General features: G+C 32.4%; 1 protein-coding gene, 1 long non-coding RNA gene and 1 pseudogene across 2 annotated transcripts; 2 read left to right on the top strand and 1 right to left on the bottom strand.

Moving 5' to 3' along the window:
- The first annotated feature begins 9,913 nt into the window (after positions 1 to 9,913).
- On the top strand, positions 9,914 to 13,615 carry LOC125585569 (annotated as a pseudogene).
- A 2,977-nt stretch (positions 13,616 to 16,592) lies between these two features.
- Positions 16,593 to 18,509, top strand: LOC106445759. Its single transcript, XR_007322552.1, has 6 exons — positions 16,593 to 16,802; positions 16,907 to 17,010; positions 17,499 to 17,634; positions 17,719 to 17,797; positions 17,886 to 18,045; positions 18,115 to 18,509. It is a non-coding gene; the product is annotated as an uncharacterized LOC106445759 (long non-coding RNA).
- A 2,817-nt stretch (positions 18,510 to 21,326) lies between these two features.
- On the bottom strand, positions 21,327 to 22,939 carry LOC106454935 (tropinone reductase homolog At2g30670-like). Its single transcript, XM_048754869.1, has 5 exons — positions 22,672 to 22,939; positions 22,392 to 22,599; positions 22,064 to 22,280; positions 21,725 to 21,831; positions 21,327 to 21,617 (listed from the first exon to the last, which is right to left on the bottom strand). The coding sequence occupies exons 1-5, from the start codon at positions 22,734 to 22,736 to the stop codon at positions 21,426 to 21,428; spliced, it is 789 nt and encodes a 262-aa protein (XP_048610826.1). The 5' UTR covers positions 22,737 to 22,939; the 3' UTR covers positions 21,327 to 21,425.

The following is a 22,939-nucleotide window of genomic DNA, read 5'->3' as shown; positions in this document are numbered from 1 at the left end:
GAGCTTAAGCCCACGATCATATGTAACGTCCATAATAACTTGATGCAACGCTCTTGATGCAACCGAGTCGGTATGATGTACGTGATGTAACATCCATCGCCTAGATGTAACATCCAGATTCAAGGCATATCAACAATTCTCCACCTTGACTTGAATCCTCTCAAAATCAGATATACCAGATGCACCTTCAAGTGCCAGATGTACCAGATGCGTTTCTCTGCGCCAGATGTACAAGATGCGCCATCAGCGCCAGATGTACAAGATGCACTTTCAAGTGCCAGATGCGCCATTAACGCCAAATGTACCAGATGCGTTCTTCAACGCCAAATGTACCATCGCTCTCTTTGCCTCAGATGTCCCTTCGGACCAGATGTGTTGCTATGACGAACCAGACGCCCTTTAACTGCCAGATGCTCAACTAGAGCCAGACGTTCGCCATCAGCCGGATATCCCAACGGACTGGATGTCCCAACGGACCAGATGTCCCAACAGACCAGACGCCCCAATGGGCCAGATGTCCCAACAGACCAGATGTCCCAACGGACTAGACGCCCCAACGGGCCGGATGTCCCAACGGGCCGGATATCCTTGCGGACCAAATGTCCTTGCAGACCAGATGCCCCAACGGGCCAGATGTCCTTGCGGACCAGATGTCCATGCGGACCAGATGCCCCAACGAGCCGTTCGCCCCAATGAGCCAGATGTCCTTGCCGACCAGATGCCCCGACGGGCATGATGCCCCAACGGGCCAGATGCCCCAACGGGCTAAACCATATACATGGTGAGATGAACATTTGCAGTGCACAGAATACTGATAGGTTCATCTGAAGACATCACGAACCTTGTCAACACCTCATTAATGTAGGCCTTCTGTGACAAGAACAACTCCTTCTCCCTATCTCTGAAGATCTCCATCCCTAAAATCTTCATTGCTGCACCCAAATCATTCATCTCAACTTCAAAACCCAGAAGCTCCAGCTTCTCGATGTCACACTTCTCTTCAGCTAACAACATGTCATCCACGTAGAGTACCAACCAGATGAACGTCGCATCCTTCAACTTACTCATGCAGACACACCAATCATAAGGACTTCTGATGTAGCCCAACTTGATTATATAGCTGTCGAATCTCTTGTACCATCCTCTGAGAGACTGCTTAAATCTACAAAGTGACTTCTGAAGCGTACACACATAGTCATCCTTTTCAGGAACTCGACAACCATCTGGCTGAGTTTTGTATATCTCCTCTAGCTCTCCATGAAGATACACTATCTTCACATCAAATTGCTCAAGCTCCAAGTCCTGACGTGCTACCAGCGTTAGCAACACTCTGATGGACGTATGTCTGACCATCGATGAGAATATCTCATTGTAGTCTACTCCATCTCTCTGACTGAAACTTCTTGCAACAATCCGAGCTTTATACTTAGCTCCTTCTGCCAGTGATGCTTCATCCTTAATCATGAAGACCCACTTGCATGTAACATCCCTTCTCTCTGATGGTAATGTGGCCAGGTCCCATGTATGATTCTTCTGATGAGACTCCACGTCTCTCGTTGCAACATGCCATTTCTCAGACTCGGGACTAGAAACAGCTTCCATGTAAGTAGATGACGCATCCACTTCCTCTGCAACCTGAAGTGCATAACCCACCATATCCTCGAAGCGATATCTCTCTGGTGGCCTGACATCAATCCTTCTTGGTTGATCTTTCAAGATGCTACGCTCTGTAGCATCAAGCGGTTGAGTCTTCGTAGACTCCAACTGAACATCTTCTACATGCTCCTCTTGATTTTCTGTGTGTGCCTGCACATCGATCACTTCATGATCATCTTGCAGCTCCACCTGTTTATCAGTGCTACACTTTTCTGCTTCTGAACTGGACCCTGAGCTTCTAACCATAGATGCTTCATCAAAGACACCATTCCTGCTTAGAACCATTCGGTTTTCTGATGGAGACCAGCCCATGTATCCTGTAATTCCATCACCGTAGCCCATAAACACTCTTAAAAGTGAATATTCAGCAAATCTACCTGACCACACCTCAGAAGGTATCCTGCACTCGATGCCTATGTGGGGAACAAGATTTATCAAGTAGCAAGCCGTGTTAACTGCTTCAGCCCAAAACCGCTTCTCCGAACCAGCACTCGAGAGCATGCACATCGCTCTCTCTAGCATTATCTGGTTTATCCATTTTGCAACACCATCCCGCTGTGGTGTTCCTCTGTCTGTAAGATGCTTGGCAGATGTTGCATCCTTACAAAACTGTTTAAACCCTTCCGAGCAGAGTTCCAAACCAATATCAGAATGAAGCAGATCTTGCTTCGACAGATGTTGCATCCCACGATCACCCATATGTCCAAGCCTCATATGCCATAGATTAGTCATATCTTCCTCTGGGATCTCTGGCGATGCAACATTTGCTGAACCGGTAACCGTTGTACCCTTCAGCAATACAGAGTACCGTTCATGAAACCCTTCAGAATCACATCAGAACCCCTGTAGACATTCAAAACTCCATCGCCACCCGAATATTTGAACCCTCTCATGTCCAGAAAACTCACGGATATCAAATTCTTTGTCATTGATGGAACATGTCTAACCTTGTTCAATGTGCAGAATCTACCATCATGTGTCCTGAGCTTGATTGAGCCGATCCCAACAATATTGCAGACAAAGTCGTTTGCCATCTTAATCTTGTTGTCAAGTACCTCTGTGTACTCAGAAAACCACTCTCTCCTCCGTGTCATATGGTAGGATGCTCCCGTATCAAGAACCCACACATCAGAAGAGTGTGTGTGTCCGTACACAACAAGAGCGATGTCGTCGTCAGACTTGGTTTCATCCTCGGCTACTGCAACAGACCCAATCCGTTGCTCCTTCATCTTGGGACAGTCTGACTTCCAATGTCCCTTCTCTTTGCGATAGTTGCAAATATCAGATGCTTTAGGACCCCTTGGAAACGACTTCTTTTCTCTCGAAGTCCTTCTGTTCCCATGTCCCTTCACACCACTGACAAACAACCCCGATGCTTGATTGTCTGTCCCTGAGCTGGATGCCTTATGGCGTAATTCCCGACTGTGAAGCGCCGACCTAACTTCTTCCAGTCTCATAGTATCTTTGCCAACAATGAACGATTGCACGAAGTTCTCGAAAGAGTTCGGCAAAGATACCAACAGGATTAGAGCAGCGTCTTCATCCTCCACCTTAACATCGATGTTACGCAGCTCCAGTAATATCGAATTTAACTTGTCAAGATGGTCGCGAAGCTCAATACCTTCTTGCATACACAAGGCAAAGAGGCGTTGCTTCAGAAGTAGCTTGTTCGTTAGAGATTTTGTCATGTACAAGCTCTCCAACTTCTGCCACAAACTAGCAGCAGTTTTCTCATCCGACACTTCGATGATGATCTCGTCTACTAGACACAACAAAATTGTTGAGAACGCCTTCTCTTCTAGAGTCTCCAAATCAGCTGCTTCAGATTTCTTCTCTGACAATGGTCCCCAGATGCCTTGTTGCTTCAACAACGCCTGCATCTTAATCTGCCAAAGACTGAAGCTATTTCTCCCATCAAACTTGTCGATCTTCGCTCTTATTCCAGACATCTTCTCACTAGATCACAACCCGAAGCTCTGATGCCAGTTTGTTGTAACAATTGTGAGAAGGAACAGATGCGGAAACAGATGAATAAAAGCGATGTAACTACGACACGGATATTTAACGTGGTTCACCCCTAGGGCTACATCCACGGGCAAAGAGAGATCTTATTATTGGAGGCGATATTGAGTTTACAGAGTGCAAGTTTAGGGTTACTTCGAATACAAGATATATATAATAACATCTCGCATCTAAAACCCTAGACTAAACGGACTCATGGGCTTAAGCCCACGATCAGATGTAACATCCATAATAACTTGATGCAATGCTCTTGATGCAACCGAGTCGGTATGATGTACGTGATGTAACATCCATCGCCTAGATGTAACATCCATCGCCTAGATGTAACATCCAGATTCAAGGCATATCAACACATTTTTTTCTCTTAAAACCAATAAACCCCACAAGTGTTTGTTCTAAATCAGTTTGTGACTTTGTGTCTCAACCTTTAATATATTGCAATTTTTAGTTTCCGTATGATCAGTTCCTAAATATTATTTTGGCATAACTGTGCACTTGTGAATTTTTAGGGCTTTTTATAAATGTTAAACTTAAGTGTTATATTGAATCTTTTCTTTTGGAAAATGAAAATAGAGTGATACTAACAACCTAATCTGATAGTATAGACACTATTTTCATCAACAGATAGTCGGTTACAAAAAAGGCTATTAATATGTTAATTTCTAATATCTTAAAAAAATGCAACCCACACTCGAAATTTTTTATATTCAATGCAGCATTTTAGTCGTTTTAGAAAATAAATAAAACAAACATGCATCATGCAAGTTCTTAAGGTAATATTTTATCCCCAAATGTTTATTTTTAGAAAACAATGCACGTTCTTCCGTGCAATATCATTGTTTTTGTTAAAAGTCAAAAATGATCTCATGTATGCGAACTGTATTTTTCAACAAGTTAAAATTTTCAACACGAAGTATCACATTATCTACTTCTAATATCAAATTTATTTCAGTGTTGATATTTTGTTTGGTAAATCAATGTTAGAAAACTCGATCGATTTATCTAATGAAATAAAACAAATAGACAATCAACAATAGATCCAAAAAAAAAAAATTGAATCCATATATCGAACTAGAAGGCTCGATCGCCTAAACAATAAATTGAGAGTGTGACTGGAAACACTTTAGAGTAATTATGTGAAAATCAAACAGAGTAAAAGAGAGAAAATGAAAAAAAAAAAAAAAAGAAGGAAATCTATACTATTATTTGTGAAGTAATTTTCGCAACAGAGCTCTCACGTTAAAAGTTAGAGTGGTTAATATCGTTTATACGCTTAATGAATAAAATATATAATTCAGTCAAAAATAAAAATGAATTTAAGATTTATCTAATTAGATATGTGATTAAAATTATCCAAAATCTAAAAATATATTTTAAAATAAAAATATGATTCTTATATATTGTGTTGTTATCCGAAATATCTTTTAATAAAAATTAAAAAATTAAAAACAGAAAACACATAACTAAATTAATATTAATCACGTAAAATTATTAATTTTATATAATTGAAAAGAAAATATTGAGTGATTTTTAAGTTTTATATATTAATATTGAATTTTTTGTACCAAAACAAATTCAAAAGGTTATAATACATAGGGTGGTAAGATTATTTTTTTGACATCTATGATAAGAATTTTTAAATAAAAACATAAATAATAATTCATCGTTATAGTCTTTTGATGAATAACTAATAAGTAATTATAAAACGTTTATGCCCGCATGTCCTGGCTAAACACCTAATTAAAATAAAATGAAACATACGAACTATTTTATTAGTTTGTAGTATTTACTCTAAGTTCAGTTTCAAATAAAAGAGTATAAAAAATTTCACAGATCATAAAAGACGACAAAAAGTTAAAAATAAAATGAAATAACTATTTTTTCCGCTTGATTGGTAAACAAAAGTAAAACAATTTTACTCTATTAATTTTACTCTAATTCAACCAAACAATCACCTCCCTAAGTCACCTGACTCGCCTATGGTAAACACAATACTTAAAATCTAAAATCTCAATACACATACACAGAAAAGAAGCATAAAATTTCCACAAAACATATATTCATGGTTTCCTTCTTTTTTGATTCCCGTATTGAAGGAAAAGCTTAATTACTCATTTCACCGCCAGAAGCCATCGGTCGAGACATATATACGAGGCATTTTTTTCTAATAACTTCTCCTGAAATATCAGGGTAGTTTATAAGGATAAATAAATAGGATCACTCCCTACTAATACACATATTCATTTACGTTGTTTTTTATTTGTTTTCAACAAGAGGCTATACTATCATTTACATTGTTACTACTAAATAAATAGGATCACTCCCTTTTTGAACGATATTTAATAGGATCATTTAGGGCCATCTCAATATATACTAAAGCCATGTTCAAAAAAAAAATTAACTATATATTTAATAATGTAATGAAATGATTTTAAAAGTAAATAGATTTATCTATATATATTTTAGGTTTCTCTTCCAGTTATAAACTAGAAATTTAAGAATACATTAAAAAATTGATATTTTAAACCAATGTATTTATTTAGAAATTTTCTTAATATTTTTTTTACTTTTAGACTCAGGTCCTGCTCGACCGCTCCACTAGCACATGCTATTGGACGGTCTTGGGATCATTACTACCTTTGCAAGAAACTGTTCAATTTTGCATCGATTTTATATAAAGATGCCACCAGGGACGAATCCAAGATTCATTTTTACTGGGTGCACAAAAGGTTTAAATGGGACAATTTAATAAAATACTCAAACTATATTTCATTTTGCTTTTTTTATTCCCAAACGTTTTGTTACCAAGTTTTATACCCAAACTAATTGTAGACAATCTTTAAAAAATTATAATATTAGTTTTAGTTTTAATTTCAAATTTTTTTTCATGAAGTTTAAAACTAATTTTTTTATTTTATTCATAATTAAAAATTTCTAAATTTTAAATTTGATCCAAAATTAGTTATTTTTATTTTACAACTTAAAATAAAATTTGAAAAGTTTAAGATTTATTTTTGAATATTAGAGATATTTTAAGTTTTATTTGAAACTTATTAATATTTTGGATTAAAAAGAGTATAATTTAGGTATTAGCATGAGCACAAATTTAAAAATAAGCATATTAAAATAAGAAAAATAAACCGTTCGGTTATTAAATTGGGTGGTAAAAACGTTTAAGTATTAAAATGTAACGAAATTTAGTTATTGGAATTTTCCCTAGATGTAAAGTTGCACATTATCGTAGATTTATTCAAAATTTACTAAGAAATATATCAAATTTTAAAAGATTATGGGTGCATGTGCACCCTTCTCTCCATGCATTAGCTTCGCCACTGGAAGCCACACTGGTTGGAACATAAATATCGATAATGGAAAATGGGGGGCATCTCGTTATTTTTAGGTCTAAAAGAAAATTTTGGGTTCTTGTAGTTTTCACATAAAACGTATCATCTTTCTATATGTTTTGTTTACTTATTTTTGTTTTAAACTTGAAAAAAGAAGAAAATTGAAGATCTGCAAGCAGTTTAGACTTTCTAATATGTATAACGAGTCAAATGATCTTTGTAACCAGACTTTCTAATAAATATAAGAAGTTAGAAGCAAATACGCAAAAGATCAATCAAAATGAAAATTAGAAAAAGATTCAAACGTAACCAAAACAATAGAAAAAGACTCAACACTTGTCCACATCCAAGGGCCAATGCAATAAAAAAAGACTCAACATTTAACATTACAGCAGATAAATTACATTTGACTTACTGTTCAGCATTTTTCCTAACTTTAAAATATAATATTAATGAATATGATATCATTTTTAGTTCCTTTTTAATATTTATTTTTTTTTTCCATATATTAGAAACATCTTAAAAGTTTGTCGGAAAAAAAAACGACTTAACTATTGATTAAAAATATATATACAAAGGCTTGAGACGAATCATTTTCAAAATCATGACAAAATTTATAGTTAAATTAACTGATAGTATGAAAAAGTCCTTATGTAAACGGCAAATGGAGGGCATCTCGTTATTTTTAGGTCTAAAAGAAAATTTTGGGTTCTTGTAGTTTTCACATAAAACGTATCATCTTTCTAAATGTTTTGTTTTCTTGTTTTTGTTTTAAACTTGAGAAAGAAGAAAATTTCAATAGCTGCAAGCAGTTTAGACTTTCTAATATGTATAACGAGTCAAATGATCTTTGTAACGAGACTTTCTAATAAATATAAGAAGTTAGAAGCAATTAGGCAAAAGATCAATCAAAATGCAAATTAGAAAAAGATTCAAACGTAACCAAAACAATAGTAAAAGATTCGACACTTATCCACATCCAAGGGCCAATGCAATAAAAAAAGACTCAACATTTAACATTACAGCAGATAAATTACATTTGACTTACTGTTCAGCATTTTTCCTAACTTTAAAATATAATATTAATGAATATGATATCATTTTTAGTTCCTTTTTAATATTTATTGTTTTTCCTTATATTAGAAACATGTTAAAAGTTTGTCGGAAAAAAAAACGACTTAACTATTGATTAAAAATATACAAAGGCTTGAGACGAATCATTTTCAAAATCATGACAAAATTTATAGTTAAACTAACTGATAATATGAAAAAGTCCTTATGTAAACGAAGAGAGAATCTTTTAAAAATCATTTGAAGTCACTTCCTTAATAGCAATTTTTATACATGTTGGTTAGGTCATTTATAAATGTTTATAGTCGTCTATACAAACTGTTTGAAGGTTTTATATATAAAACATTTATAAAACAATTATAAGTTGAGATAATTAATTATGAACATGAAGAAATTTTGTAATTTTGTATACCAGTTCACAGCAAAAGAAATATCATAAATATTCATAAATTAGTTTACACAAATGATATACATGAAAAATTTACCTTAATGTATAATATTTTAACAAAATGATATCAATAAAAAAGGTGTTTCTAACAATTTGTACAAAAGAAGATGAATATTTGAAAACTGATTAATAGATCATGCTACTGTGGTTTATGCTAAATGGTGAATATTCGATGAACTTCCAGCAAAGAAGAACTATGTTCAACTTCTATAAGAATATTTATATATATTTTTTTTCAGTACATGACTATGACTTCGATTTTTAATAATCTGTGACTTAACTAAAACAACTAAAAAATCCAAAATATAAACAAGATATACTACATAGTTTACATATATAGGTGATATCATACAAATAAAATCACTGTTGCTAAACTATATGCCATAATATTTGAATTACATAGAATGAAAGAAAGAGAAAATAAGAAAACAAATTATTTGTTCACGATGAATTTCTCCAATAGTGTGTTCAAATATAAACTGATATTTGTGTATTTAATATGATTTTGATATTTTGTTAATTTTGATCTCTCTTTCGATTATATTTAGTCGTTTTTTGGCATTCTAGTGAAAATGTCATTTTTTAAACAGTTCTAGTAAAAAAGGTTCTATTTCTAGACTTTGTATGATTTTACAATTTTTTTTTGTTAGTTTTGATCTTTTTCTTTGAATATTCTACTAGTCATTTTCATGTCACTCAAGTGAATGATTTTTCATATATGTCCGCTATGTTTATGTTTATGTCTTCTTCTATCTTGCAACATGTTCAGTTACTAGTTTTAGTTGGATCATAGGTTGCCATTGACTTTTTTTTGGTAATCGGGGATCTCAAAGAGACGCTCAAAGACTGTTTTGCATTCAGGTACGCGAAACCATATCGTTAAGAGCGCGACTAGGTGACCATTGCTACTCAAATCCAAGATTAAAGTTTCATCTAGAACTCCTTTACCACTATGCTAAGGTGGCTTGGTTGTTGCTATTTACTTTGAACATCAAAAATTCCATAAATATATTCTCAAATGTGTTTCTGCTTTGTTTCGTGCTTGTCTCTTTACATAAGAGACCTATATCTAATGGTTAGCTATTAAACTAAAATTTGCGATAAAAAATAAGTTACTGGCACATGACTTAATCCAATTAATTATAATTATGTCATGTGTGACCATTCTAAAATTTATCTCATATATTAACTATGAACTATAAATAAATTATACTATGCTCATGAAAAATACTAAGTCAGACTAAAATTATTAATTAAATTTTTCCGAAATTTAAGACTTTATAATTTTTGTTCAAAATTTTTGTGCGAGATGAGTCAGAGAAATATTAACTGGAGGTAATATTTAGTACACACATATATATAGTCTAATTTTGATGTAAGTCCCTCACATAGAAAATCAAATAATTTAGAGGGCCATCCCATCAAGTCATCAACTATGTGAAAATACTTATACAAAAGTTACTAATAAACTAAAAATAATCTGATTAGTTATTTATTATCTAGAAACCCTAATAATTATAATTTTGAAGATGTAACACCTAAATTTTATTTTTATAGTGAAACCAAACGATATTTTAAACACTATATATATGTATGCTTAATGTCTCTACAAGAATCATTCATTCATCCATAATCTTTAAGTAGAATTGTTTGGTAAGAAAGACGAAAAGAAGATGACAACAGCAGTCGAGATGGCCTCACACTCTCAGGTCTCTTTTCTCCTGTTTGCTACGCATCTACGATCAATTCTTCTCCTCTCTCGCTAAATCAATTTATTAACAGGTTTTAATGGAAGATAAATATACTGTTAGAATCTTGACACTAAACAGACCAAACCAGATGAATGCTCTGTCTTGGAACATGGTATTGATTTCTTCCCTTGTTATTTCTTCCTCGCTTCCTTGCACTAGTCTTACATATTTGGTTTAAATGAATCTTCTCTAGATCACTCGGTTGCTGCAACTGTTACTCGCATATAAGGATGACCCCAGAGTGAAACTAGTCATCCTAAAGGTAATCTATATCCTTATCTCTTCCAGTTTGCACAAGCTGCTATTGCAATAACTTTTCCACAGGGTCAGGGAAAAGCATTTTGTGCTGGTGGCGATGTTCGACCTGTTATTTGTGACATCGTACAGGGTATATAGCACCCTCCCATCTTTCTTTCTTGCTTACTTCCAGCTTCTAAGCGTTCTTTTCTATTTTCGAGTTTTAGGCAAATGGAGACTCGGTGCCGATTTCTTCTCAGATCAATACACGCTCAACTACATCATGGCCACATATAGCAAAATTCAGGTATGTTGAGGTTGAAAAAATTGATGTTGGTTCAAAATATAGGATATGGGTAGTTCCATATATATACACTAATACGTTTAATAAGCATTTATTATATAACAAAAGCATATATCATATAAAAACGTCATTGGAAAAGTTGGATCATTTTTGTAGAATGCCCATGATAATGAATCAAAATATTATATAAAATGTTTATGAATTAAAGTGAATATTTTATAGGCTATTTTGATAGTTTCTTTTAGGTTTCATTTTGTAATTTAATATTTGTACGTAATTATATTGTTATTTCCTTTTATTTTGTTATTTTTCATCTACAAGTATTGAATAGTTGATTCATGGATTATGATCCAGGTTTGGATATCCAGATCCTTTTAGTGAGCTTCTCATGTTTTCCATACTGTTTTCAATTTATAGATTTCAATTATGAATGGTATTGTCATGGGAGGCGGAGCTGGTGTCTCCATCCATGGTCGATTTCGTATTGCAACTGAGAAGACGGTATAGTTTTCTTAAACATGTTCATGGTTGACAAGTAGAGAGCGAGCTGTGAATATGCTCATATCTTTAAGGCTTTTTTTCAAAGGTTTTTGCCATGCCTGAGACAGAACTGGGGCTCTTTCCAGATGTAGGTGCCTCATACTTCTTGTCAAGGCTCCCTGGCTTTTTTGGTAACAAAATTCATTTGTTTTTGCATGTAGACAAAATATTGAGCCTATCTCTTTTTCTCATCCTTCATGTCTTCTTTGTTCAGGAGAGTATGTTGGCCTCACAGGAGCTAGGTTAGATGGCGCCGAAATGCTTGCTTGTGGTCTTGCAACTCATTTTGTGCCTTCGACGGTATGAACTTTTAATATTGCTTATGTCTTTAGTGTTTCCAATTGTCGGGATGGTAGCAACTTGCCAGCTAATGGACTATGGCACCTTGTGATGAAACCATAATGTTAAAAACGAGATTAGCATTTTTTTGAACTAAGAGATTATGACACGCGATGAAAAAAGTATTAGCATAGTAGTAACGTGTGCGTATATATTTGTATGCAGAAACTTGATAGCATAATTATGTAAATATATATATAAAACAACTTTTACGTTTTTTTTGTTGGAAGAATTAATAGCATAGATGGTCAATTTTGGCCTATTATCCCCCAATATATAGGTTTATCAATTAGCGCTATATTAAGACGCCATCAAAACACAAATATGGGTCCACCATTTCTTGCACTATATCTGTCTTTTGAGTAGTCTTGGGCTTGATGGTCTATGTTGATTGTTTAATTTATGTATGCTGATAACCAAACTTTATTATTAGGCACTATTTGCTCCACCAAGAAACTTAACTTGTAAGGTTACTCCTTGTCACAGAGGTTGACTGCACTAGAAGCAGATCTTTGCAGAGTTGGTTCAAATGATCCAGATACCTTTTCCTCAAAAATTCTCAATGCATACACTCAGCATCCCAACCTGAAACAGCATAGTGCTTACCACAGGCATGTGTATATTATTTTATCTCTTTTCACTTGTATTTGATCAGTTTAATTTGCTGGATCACTAGGTAAAGAGCTAAAACAATTTTCTCTATATATTGTTAGAAAAAAAAATGATCTCTATATTTGACTATGATTGCATTTACATGTTTTGAAATGTTTCAACCTTGTCACCGCGTTAACTTTCAATCGTTATCCAATAGAAACAACGTCTTGGTTACATCTTCGATGAAAATAGTTTTGTTAGCTGCTTTAAAAAAAACTGTTTCTATATGCAGGTTAGATGTTATTGATAAGTGCTTCTCGAGAAGAACGGTGGAAGAGATAATATCTGCACTTGTAAGTTTTTCATCAATATATAGGAAAATTTTACTTGCATGCATTCCTGAGTAACTGAATTACACTTTGACAATGTATTCTACCATCATTTCATATGTGTTGGTTAGGAGAGAGAGGCCATTCAGGAGCCAGATGAATGGATCTCAGCTACACTTCGAGCTTTGAAGAAGGCTTCACCAGCAAGCCTTAAAATCTCTCTTAGATCGGTTAGTTCCTCAAAATGTGTCACGTGTAGTAATGGGATAGAACTGACGTCCTGTATAAAATTTCAGATAAGAGAAGGACGGTTTCAGGAGGTGGGGGAGTGTCTTATCCGTGAGTATAGAATGGTGTGTCATGTGTTGAAGGGCGAACTAAGCAAAGATTTGGTGGAGGTGTTTTCTGCTTTCCTGATTGATTGTATATCTTCGTTCTGAAACTGTCGTTATTGTAGAGGTCATTCCAACACCGTGTCTTAATCACGCAGGGTTGCAGAGCCGTAGTGATAGACAAAGATAGGAAACCAAAGGTTTAACAGAAACTCTTCATTTATTATTTGTGGGTATCTCATATTGTTGATATAATGTCATAAATATTGACTTACAGTGGAAGCCACGACGACTGGAGCAGGTGACGGATAACATGGTAGACCAGTACTTCAAGAGAATGGATGAAGAGGAGCTGAGGGATGGGAGGATCTAAAGCTTCCACCAAGGATTAACTTGCCTTCTTCAATAATCGCAAAGCTGTGAATTGGAGAAGGTGCTAGAGCTGATGTGATTGTCCATTGTTCGAAGCCTATCTTCCAATTATCTCGTTGTTGCTTGTCACGCAATCTTTTTGAAAGTATTCAGTTAGTGTTCAATGGTGAGAGAATTGGTTTCCCTTATGTTTAAGGATTACGATTGTAAACTTCCTTTGCTTCCTTTATTTCATGTTTAAATCAAAAATAAATAAAATAGCATACTTAAGTTTTACCTCTTTCTAAACCAACAATGACAATTTTTTTATCCCACAGTCTAAGCACATTTCCGTTGGTAAAAAACAAAAAGAAACATCTCTATTTAAGATAGTTCATTATTTTTTTAGATTTATTTTTTTACTATTAACTGAACCAACCAGAAACGGGTTTTATGAGTAGAAATGGCCCATAGGACAAACGATTCAAGTGATGGATTATAACATATATCATGACTCATGAGAGAACATATTTTTGTTTAATTTTTATATATTTTTATTAATTTACATATTAAAAACTTTTTATAAGTGTTTATATGTAAACTTCATTTATGATATTTTGATAATATGAATATTTGTCAGAAAACTTGGCATTTTTGGAAGTTTATATCAACAAATGATTTTAGTATTGGCTAACAATGGTTAACTTCATCAAGTCCCCTAAACTATATTTGCGAAGTGATTTTGCCACATGTCATTTCTACAATCAATTTCACAAAACAAATATGACATGACTACTGAAATTGATGACATGTCTTATAGCTTAATATGATATGGACAATTGCAATTAATGTTAATTTATATTTTTGGTAATTTTTTAAAAATATGGTAATAACTCATATATTACATTTACTATCAATTTATATTTTTGGAAATTATTTTAGAATATGGTAATAACTCATAAATCATCATTAAAATAATTATATTCACATATGGCATTATAAATTTCGAAATATAATTTAATTATATATTTTTAAATTATACAATTTTATTACTTAAATTTTCAAAAATGTATACAATTTTTTTAGAAAATTATCAAAATTTAATCATAAAATCATTATTTTCTTATATATCTACAAATTTTATAAATATTGTTTAATTTTAATTTTTGGTAATTATGCAACTTTTACAAATTTATTTAATATATTTAATTAAAATAAATAGATAGAAAAATCTATCTAAGATTATAATTTCAAATATATACATGCATATTCTTAAATATAATTTTTATGTTTAATTAAATCAAATTTATATTAAAATATTGATACGAAAAAAGAAAATTTAAAATATTAATAAAATTTATATTTATTTGTTAAAAAATATTTTAAATTTTTTTACTGCACATGGTGCAGGAAGACACCTAGTGGACAAATATATTACTCACCGAGAGGGTTATAAAGGGTGCAATTCGTACTTTTGAAATTCGAAGGCTTATCTATACTATTATTTATGAAGTGATTTTTCTGATTTGTCTTACTCTTCATAATTTTAGCTAATTTTTGCTTATCTGTCATATTCTTATTAGTTTTTAACTTAAATATTTAAATAAATTAATTTAAATAATATAACTACTTTGAAATTCTATTTATATGAAGCGATTTTGCTGATTTGTCACATTTTCCATGATTTTAGCTAATTTTTTTTTATTTTTCATATTCTTATTTATTTTTAACTTAAATATTTAATTTATTAATTTAAATAATAGAATTATTTCGAAATTTCTATATAATTTATTAATTTAAATAATATATCTATGATTTTGTTGATTTATCACATTTTCCATGATTTTAGTTAATTTGGTTTATTTGTCATATTCTTATTAGTTTTTAGCTTAAATCATTAATTTATTAATTTAAATAATATAACTATCTCGAACTTTCTAATTGAAACTAGAATTATAAATATTTTAACTTTCATAAGTGAAGACCAATTCTTATTTTCATGTGACATAAGAGGTTTTAAACTCTATAATTTCATTTTTCTCGTTCATTCCAAATTGTATCGGTTATAGTTTTTGTTTCATCATCTAGGTATAGTGTTTTCTGGTTGTTTCAATTGCTTGTGTTCTCTTCATCACTTTCATGCTGATGTGAAAATTCTGTTTTCAGTGGTTCAATCATTTTGTGCAGGTCAAACAATATTATTGGTTGGAGTTGTTTGCATTAACGGCTATATGAACAACATCAAAGCTTAATTCTCTCTTTAGCTCTAGATCTTTTTTGGGTTCTTGACATCTATATTTATATACTTTCGATATTTGTTTTATGTTTAGTTGGAGTTTTATGTTTTTCTTACTTTCGTTGAGTTTAAAGACTAGGAAGCAAATCGGTTTTGTTACGTACAGTTTGGAATTATGAATTAGTTATTCTAAATTATTTAATGGTAATTATTTCACGTGTATGTTTTATTACTGTTAAATATATAAGAAAACTTATGTTTTGCTATTAAGTTTGGAGAGTTCACTATGTAATCATGTTATGAACACGTGTTTAATGGTTTATTTTCTAAAAAGGCTAAAGTAGATATTATAGATAATTAGATTTATCATTGTATAATAACTACAATAATAAAACTATCATTATCTTTTTTTTTTTGTTTTATGAAATGTAAACTTATGAAATATTAAGATAAGTTAATGTATATATTTATCAAGTAAACCAATGCAATATTATCATTATCTCAATTCATTTTTAAAAAAGTTTTTTTCTAAAGTTTACTTGACTTTTGTGTGTTTCAATGTTTTTTGGTAATTTAATGCATTTTTCTGGTTTAAAAATACAAAGTAGATTAATAGAGACCAAAAGTTCACATTCTTTTGTTGTCAAAAAAAAGTTCACATTCTTAGTTTATTTTATTATGTGCAGTATTTGATATATATTTATACTCTCATGGTCTCATAGTTTTATGGCTTTGCTTTGTCTTAAGAAGACGTGTACCGAGATAAAAATCAAAGAAAACTAAAATGATTAAAGATATACAAAATAAGTTATCATCATGTTTAAATCATAATACATCTATCTATCTATAATAATAAAACAGAGTTTTCTTTCACCTCAGCTTTCCACATCATCAAAGCAAGGAGGGGCAAATGAGGACACGTGTCCAAACTAAAGCGTTCTATGTTTCGGCAGAGTTTTCGTGGGCTCCACATGTGGGTTTCAAAAAAATTTGTCTGGACCTTAGTTAAATGACAGCGGCCCACATCTTTTAACCCTAGGAAACTCCGCCTCTTCATCTAAGCTTCTTACCATTGAAGTTCCTCTCGCCGGAGACGTAAATGTTGAGAGTCTTGAGACGTTACAAACTCAGTCTGAGTCCAGGCGTCATGTTTAACCCAAGCATTTACGATAACTCTCCACTATTCCCATGATCATCATTGAATGCAACCCCATTACTTCATTGCTCTGGATCTTCTACTATAAAAAGGTATGTTCTCTACCGTAAAAATCATGACTTCAATCTTTTCAGACATGCCTTAACAAAAATCCAGCGAAAATGGCTGATACAATGTTCTCCTCCCCGATTTTAAGGCTAAATCCTCCACCGTCGAGGTCCGGTTGCTTATATTTTTGGAAGCTAAAACGTCAAGTGCGGTGGCGAGCTCATGGGTGTTGAAATCCTCCTCCACTCTAAGGTTTTTCCGTCATTGAAACTCTTAATTATCGAACCATTTTAAACATAAGCTTTTTTTTTTTTGTGGTAAAAGAACATAAGCTTAAGTTAAACATATTTCAGAGTCAGAGACCTTGAGTGTCTCCGTCTCTCTAAGCTGTGTTGTTTGAGAAAAAACTTGATGAATATGTAATTGAGGTGCCTTCAATGGTGAAGTTAGGTGAGATACCCTCGCCACTGTGTAAATGTATTGTGCTTTCGAAGTTTCATTAGATTGAGTTAACAACAAGCTAATTTTTCGTTTTGTTTGCTCTTCATATTTCATATAATATCCTAGCGCCCATGCCTTCTGTAATCTGTGTGTTCAGTGCGGAGATGCTTGTGAACTTGGTGACCTTTCATGATAAACATATCTGTTGTACATCTGTATTTGAGAGTTATGGTTATGATATTTAACCTCTGGTCTTCAGAAAAAAAAAAAGAGATTTAACCTATATTCTGCATTTGTAGTTTGTCAGAGGAGGTTGCGTTTGCACTTGCTCAAGGTTTGAAAGTAATTGCTTGTGTTGGTGTGATGAGACTCTTGAGCTGCGAGAAGCTGGGCCAACCATGGATGTTGTAGCTGCTCAGACTAAAGCTATTACTGGTATGTAGTATGTACATCCATTATATTGTCAAACACGTTTTTAATCTCTTTTAGCTTATTTAAGTTCGTCTGATTTAACATTAGGGCCGTTATGATGACTGTTTCGGATGGTGATATGACAAAGCTAACTAATATCCCAGCCTCCGAGGCTGGTCCTCCCCTGGTATCTCTCTCTCTTATATCTTCTCAGTCATCAACCAGATTGCTACTCTTATTTTTCATACTCTCGATTTAAAATATTGGTCTTATAGGCTGAACATGGAGAGAACCCAAAAGATAGTCAACTCCCTCAGTTTACACATTTCAGGTCAAAGTTTTCTACTACAATTTTGGTGCTAAACATCAGACATTCACTTTCTCACACATCATGGAAGAGGGTGAACGTCTTCCCCTCCCTGACTTTGCTGTGATGTAAGTTTATAGCTACATATAATTCCACTCTTTAGTGCTAGAAAAATATTAATGTGTTTGTTTTAGCAGGAGGGCAACCATGGTCCTGGAGATGATATGCCCGGGATGACCTCACTGTCTATCAATGTGTGCGAAAGGACCAACTCTTCAACAACTTTGATTTGTCTCATCACCAAAAACTCTCAGGGCACATCATCTTCCAAGTTCACCAAGAAGGCAGGCATCGCAAAGGCACGCACGCATCGCATAGGTTAAGAGGATGCAATATATGGACACATTAGTATCTAGAAAAATGCTTACGCATAATCGATGGATTTTTATCTACTCTTCTCTGTTATCTAAATTTTAACTCATGGTTATATTCCTCCCCAGTCATTCAGCCACTAAGTTTCATATATGTATACATCCCTTCAATTCATTCAAAATATTAAAAAACAGTAAATAATATTAAAAAATAAAAGTAACACGTGTGATGTATATTTTCTGTTTTAAAAAATAAGACTACCGACTACGAGACAAGAAAAAATAAAATAAAAATAAGACTACGAGTTGTTCGCTTCTCCGAATGTATCTCTCTCGATGAAAATTAAAATTACTCTTTACATTTCAAGTAGTGTTTTGACAAAATTATACAAACCGGTTAGCATCTTTTTTTTTTTTGTCACAGACAAACCGGTTTACATCTTAGATCAAGCAAATGGTTAGGAAAAAAAGATTCCAGAGTATTAACATAAGTATGGACTCTCAATCAACAAAAGGTGCATATCTATACGTGTTGTCGATGCGAACCCTCTCTAGACAAAACGGTCACTACGTGACATCTCTTTAGTGCAAAAGAAGTCTTATCGAACTAAAATGATCATCATAAGGCCGGAAGAAGTCTATTACCAAAAAAAAGTCTCATGGAACTAAGATGATCCTCATAATGCCACCAAAAAGATGTCACCTCAATAACCTGAAAAACCGTCGCACTGATTGTCTTTGCTATAATCAATTGGAGAAATTCTTACGCTTCGTTCTAACATAGAAGATCAACACCCAAAGTCATCCTTTGCTCTGTTACAGTTTTTCCCTATAAGATGATGATAGATGAATACAATTGCAGGCAACTATTAAATTTATAAAAAAAATAATGTGTTTGTACACCATGTTTCAATATATATATATTAACTTTCAAAAAATTTATAAAAAATGAATGCAATTGCAGGCAACATATATAAACAACCTTACAAAAACAAACTCGATATCATTTTTATATTTATAAAATTATCTTTAGTTGTTGACTTATTTTTAGATTATTTTCAATAAAATAAAATTGAAAAAATAAATAAAGGCAATAATAATGACAGGTATATGAATAGCTACTAATTCAGAATCATAAATTATTAAATGAATTATACAGTAATTCAAAAATAATTGACAAATATTACACCATTCCAATCATGGGAGTAGAAGCTTTAAGGTAAGGATTCATCGAGTAAAGTTTGAAGTAGTAGCCTTCGTGAAATCTATGTCTATAAGATTGAAATAAAAGTATTTGTCAAAAAAATGTTTCAAATGGATAAAACAAAGTATGCTTCACATTTTTTTGTCAGAATTCAGAAGTGTCCCATTTGTTGATATTCAAATATACTAGATCACTTATGCATATTTAGTGGTGTTTTTCCCCAAAACGAATCAGTAAAATATGCTACATATTTTTTGTCGCTTTTAACTTTTAAAGCATACTTTTTTGATGATATTGAAATATATTAGATCCCTTATGTATGTTATTATATTTTGATAAAAAATATTTTCTTGGTTTTTCCTTAATCAGAGATTCAATGTACGAAAACATGCTCACTTCTTACTTAAGATCATTGTGAGTTGATGTGATGTGACGATCCATTATCAATATGTAATCCTTTCAAAATGTAGGAACATATCTTTTTTTTGGTCAAATGAACATAATATTCAGACAAAGTAACATAAATTCTGACAAGAGGTTATAAATATTATTCTATAAATGGTTAATTAATTTAAGCATAAGTTAAAATTCACTTTCTTTACACTAATTTTGTGACCAATGATGTAGAAAGTGAAATATATTATATCTACATAATTTTGATAAATATCTTTTTTTTTAAGATGGAAACATCTAAATTTATATATAAAATGTATAGTAACAATCAACTATATATTTAAATTAGGGAAATTAGGCCAAGTAGCTAAGAAAAAAAAAAACAAAATTAAAAATCTAACCAAAATCTCACTCTCTCTCCTACTTTCTCTCCCTATCTCTCTCTACTCTCTCTCCTAAAATCTAACTTTTCTTTTTTTGGTTATTTAGCAAAAAAGCCCTTTAAATTATTGTATCAAGACAATTAATAAATAATATTATAAAAACTCGGCACGTAGCGCCGGAAAACCACTAGTATATTAATAATTATTAGTAAAATGATTATGCCTGCATATGCAGGCAAAACACCTAGTTATCTATCAATTAATGCAACTGAATACTTAATGTAGTTTTAAATTGACTTTTCATATTTTAAATATATACTAGATGTTGACCCACGCTTTCAAAATGAATATATTTTTAATCATTTGATAAAAAAATATATAAATTTTAAAAAATTTATTAAAAAAATAGTTTAAAATTTGTTCTGGCTTTCAAGCCGCGTTTGCATATTATTCAGACCCGTGGTAGAACCGATTCTTATATAAATTCGGTTCAGAATTACTAAAACCTCAAAAACTCGCTATTTACCCGTAATTCGATAATGATTGATCCAATAGAGCTCAAAAATCAGATAATATTTTTAAAAGATTGATTAATTTTTAGTATTAATTTAGTATTCCAATTCTTCTCTATTTTTTTTACTCTAAACATCATTTTGTAGTAAAATATACTCCAACTCTACTCTATTTTTTGTTCACAAATGGAGTGATACGTAATGTTAATAATCGATTTACTCATTACTCCATTTTGAAGTTAAATTTTTTTATTTACACGATAGTTCTTTTAATCTTGTTTTTATTTCATACTTAAAATTCAAAAATAGTACAATAACATGAAAAGAAATATGATTTCTGTAATAAATTATTTAATAATTTTATATAAAGATGCATAAACTAATAAAAATACTAAAACAAAACATAAAAATATAAAATAAATATAATATTAAATAAGTGATTTAATAATCGAGTAAATCATTTTGGAACTGGCAAGATTGATGAAATATTATCCAAACGATGAAAATGAACGGTTTTAAAATTTTCTTGCTCGATTTAGGAAAATCAAAGAAAAAGAAGCTCATTATTCATCATGACTGCATCAATTGATAATTTGTGGAAAAAATATTCCAATAATGAATTGCCACACAAACGCAGCTCTCGGCTCAAGCCTGTTGCTGATAGGACAAACCATTCACAGTGAGACCTCCATCAACACAAATGGTTTGACCAGTAATATATGAAGCTGCGGGTAGACACAGAAAAGCCACAAGGGATGCAACCTCTTTTGGTTCTCCAGCGCGACCTAGTGGAGTTCTATTAAACAAGCTCTTCTTGTAGCCGGCATTTCCGAGGAGCTGATTTTTTTTTTTCAAAGAAGAAAAAAAAGAGAAGAGAATGAAAAGTGCATGAGATAATTTGGGGGAAAAAATAAAAAAAATCTGTAGAGTTTGTTGCTCATTACAGGTTGAGCCATAGCAGTCTGGATAAAATTAGGAGCAACAGCGTTGGCTCTTATGTCGTCTCGTGCCCATTCACACGCCAAATTTCGTGCTAGTTGATTTATAGCTCCTACACATACACACAATGAAAAAAATATACGTGTCAATCTAACCAACTTACTTTGTAGCTTAACAACAAATTCATAAAAGATATGTTTCATTCTTTTACCAAACATCATTTGAAAATTAACAGGTAATCCAAAATGTTCCTTAGAAAATGTATGAAATTAGAATTTTACATAATGAGACATATGAATCCATAATACTATTGGGCCCCTCTACTTATGAGTCAATCGATGTACCTTTGGTTAAACAATAGATAGAGCCACCTTCCATCGATACAACCCCTGCAACAGAAGAAATAAAGACAATGCTTCCAAATCCAGAAGCTTTTAGGAGAGGATGTGAAAGTTGGCTAAGATGATAAGCTGATTCTAAGTTTGTTGAAATATGGAACGAGAAATCGTCAGCCAGATATTCTGTTGTTGGCTTTGTGCGAAGTCCGCCAACGTTGTTCACCTATATGTTGACCAAAACAAGAGTAATAAAAGCCGCCCTATATATATCACTATCTAATAGCTATTTTTTTCCAAAAGAATTTGTTTAATTTCTTTAAATTAATTAACTTACAAGAATGTTGAGCTTGCCATCGAACATCATTGAGACGGTCTGCATAAGTGTTTCTCTAGCGGGACGTGAGGATACATCACAGATTGAACCACTAACTGGAAACCCTTTCTTTTCCCATTCAATTAAACTTTGATTTAGCAGTATTTCAGATATGTCGCATACATAGATTCTAGCTCCAAAACAGGCTAGCTCCTCTACTATTGCATGCCTAAAACAGTCAAAATCAAATAAATTGAGCAAAATATTATATAAAAGCAGAAGAGTAGAGGAGAACACGAACCCAATTCCGCTGGCTCCACCTGTTACAAGAGCAGTCATCCCTTGAAGACTCCATCTTTTATCCATTTTTGTTTGCCACTGATTAGAAATGACCAAAGATGCCACATAACATATATATAGATGCTAAGTAAATCATATACGTAGCTAATGACGTTTCGTAGAGTTGAAAATTCTAGCATTATTTAAAAACGAATTAGTGACAAAAATTTAGAGAGAAATTAGCTAAATGGCAAATGAAAAAAATGCAAAATAATATATTAATGTTCTGA

The sequence above is a fragment of the Brassica napus genome, chromosome C4, assembly GCF_020379485.1.
Source record: "Brassica napus cultivar Da-Ae chromosome C4, Da-Ae, whole genome shotgun sequence".
Taxonomy (NCBI): Eukaryota; Viridiplantae; Streptophyta; class Magnoliopsida; order Brassicales; family Brassicaceae; genus Brassica; species Brassica napus.
Note: the sequence above shows the minus strand (reverse complement) of the source record. Positions and strands in the feature narration are given on the sequence as shown.

Bases quoted from the DNA above. Each gene is read 5' to 3' on its own strand.
- LOC106454935 (XM_048754869.1), bottom strand. From the start codon at position 22,736: ATGGATAAAAGATGGAGTCTTCAAGGGATGACTGCTCTTGTAACAGGT. The intron at 22,281-22,391 runs GTAAGTTAATTA...GTCAACATATAG, and splicing joins ATGGCAAGCTCAACATTCTT to GTGAACAACGTTGGCGGACT. The intron at 21,832-22,063 runs GTACATCGATTG...GTGTATGTGTAG, and splicing joins TATCTATTGTTTAACCAAAG to GAGCTATAAATCAACTAGCA.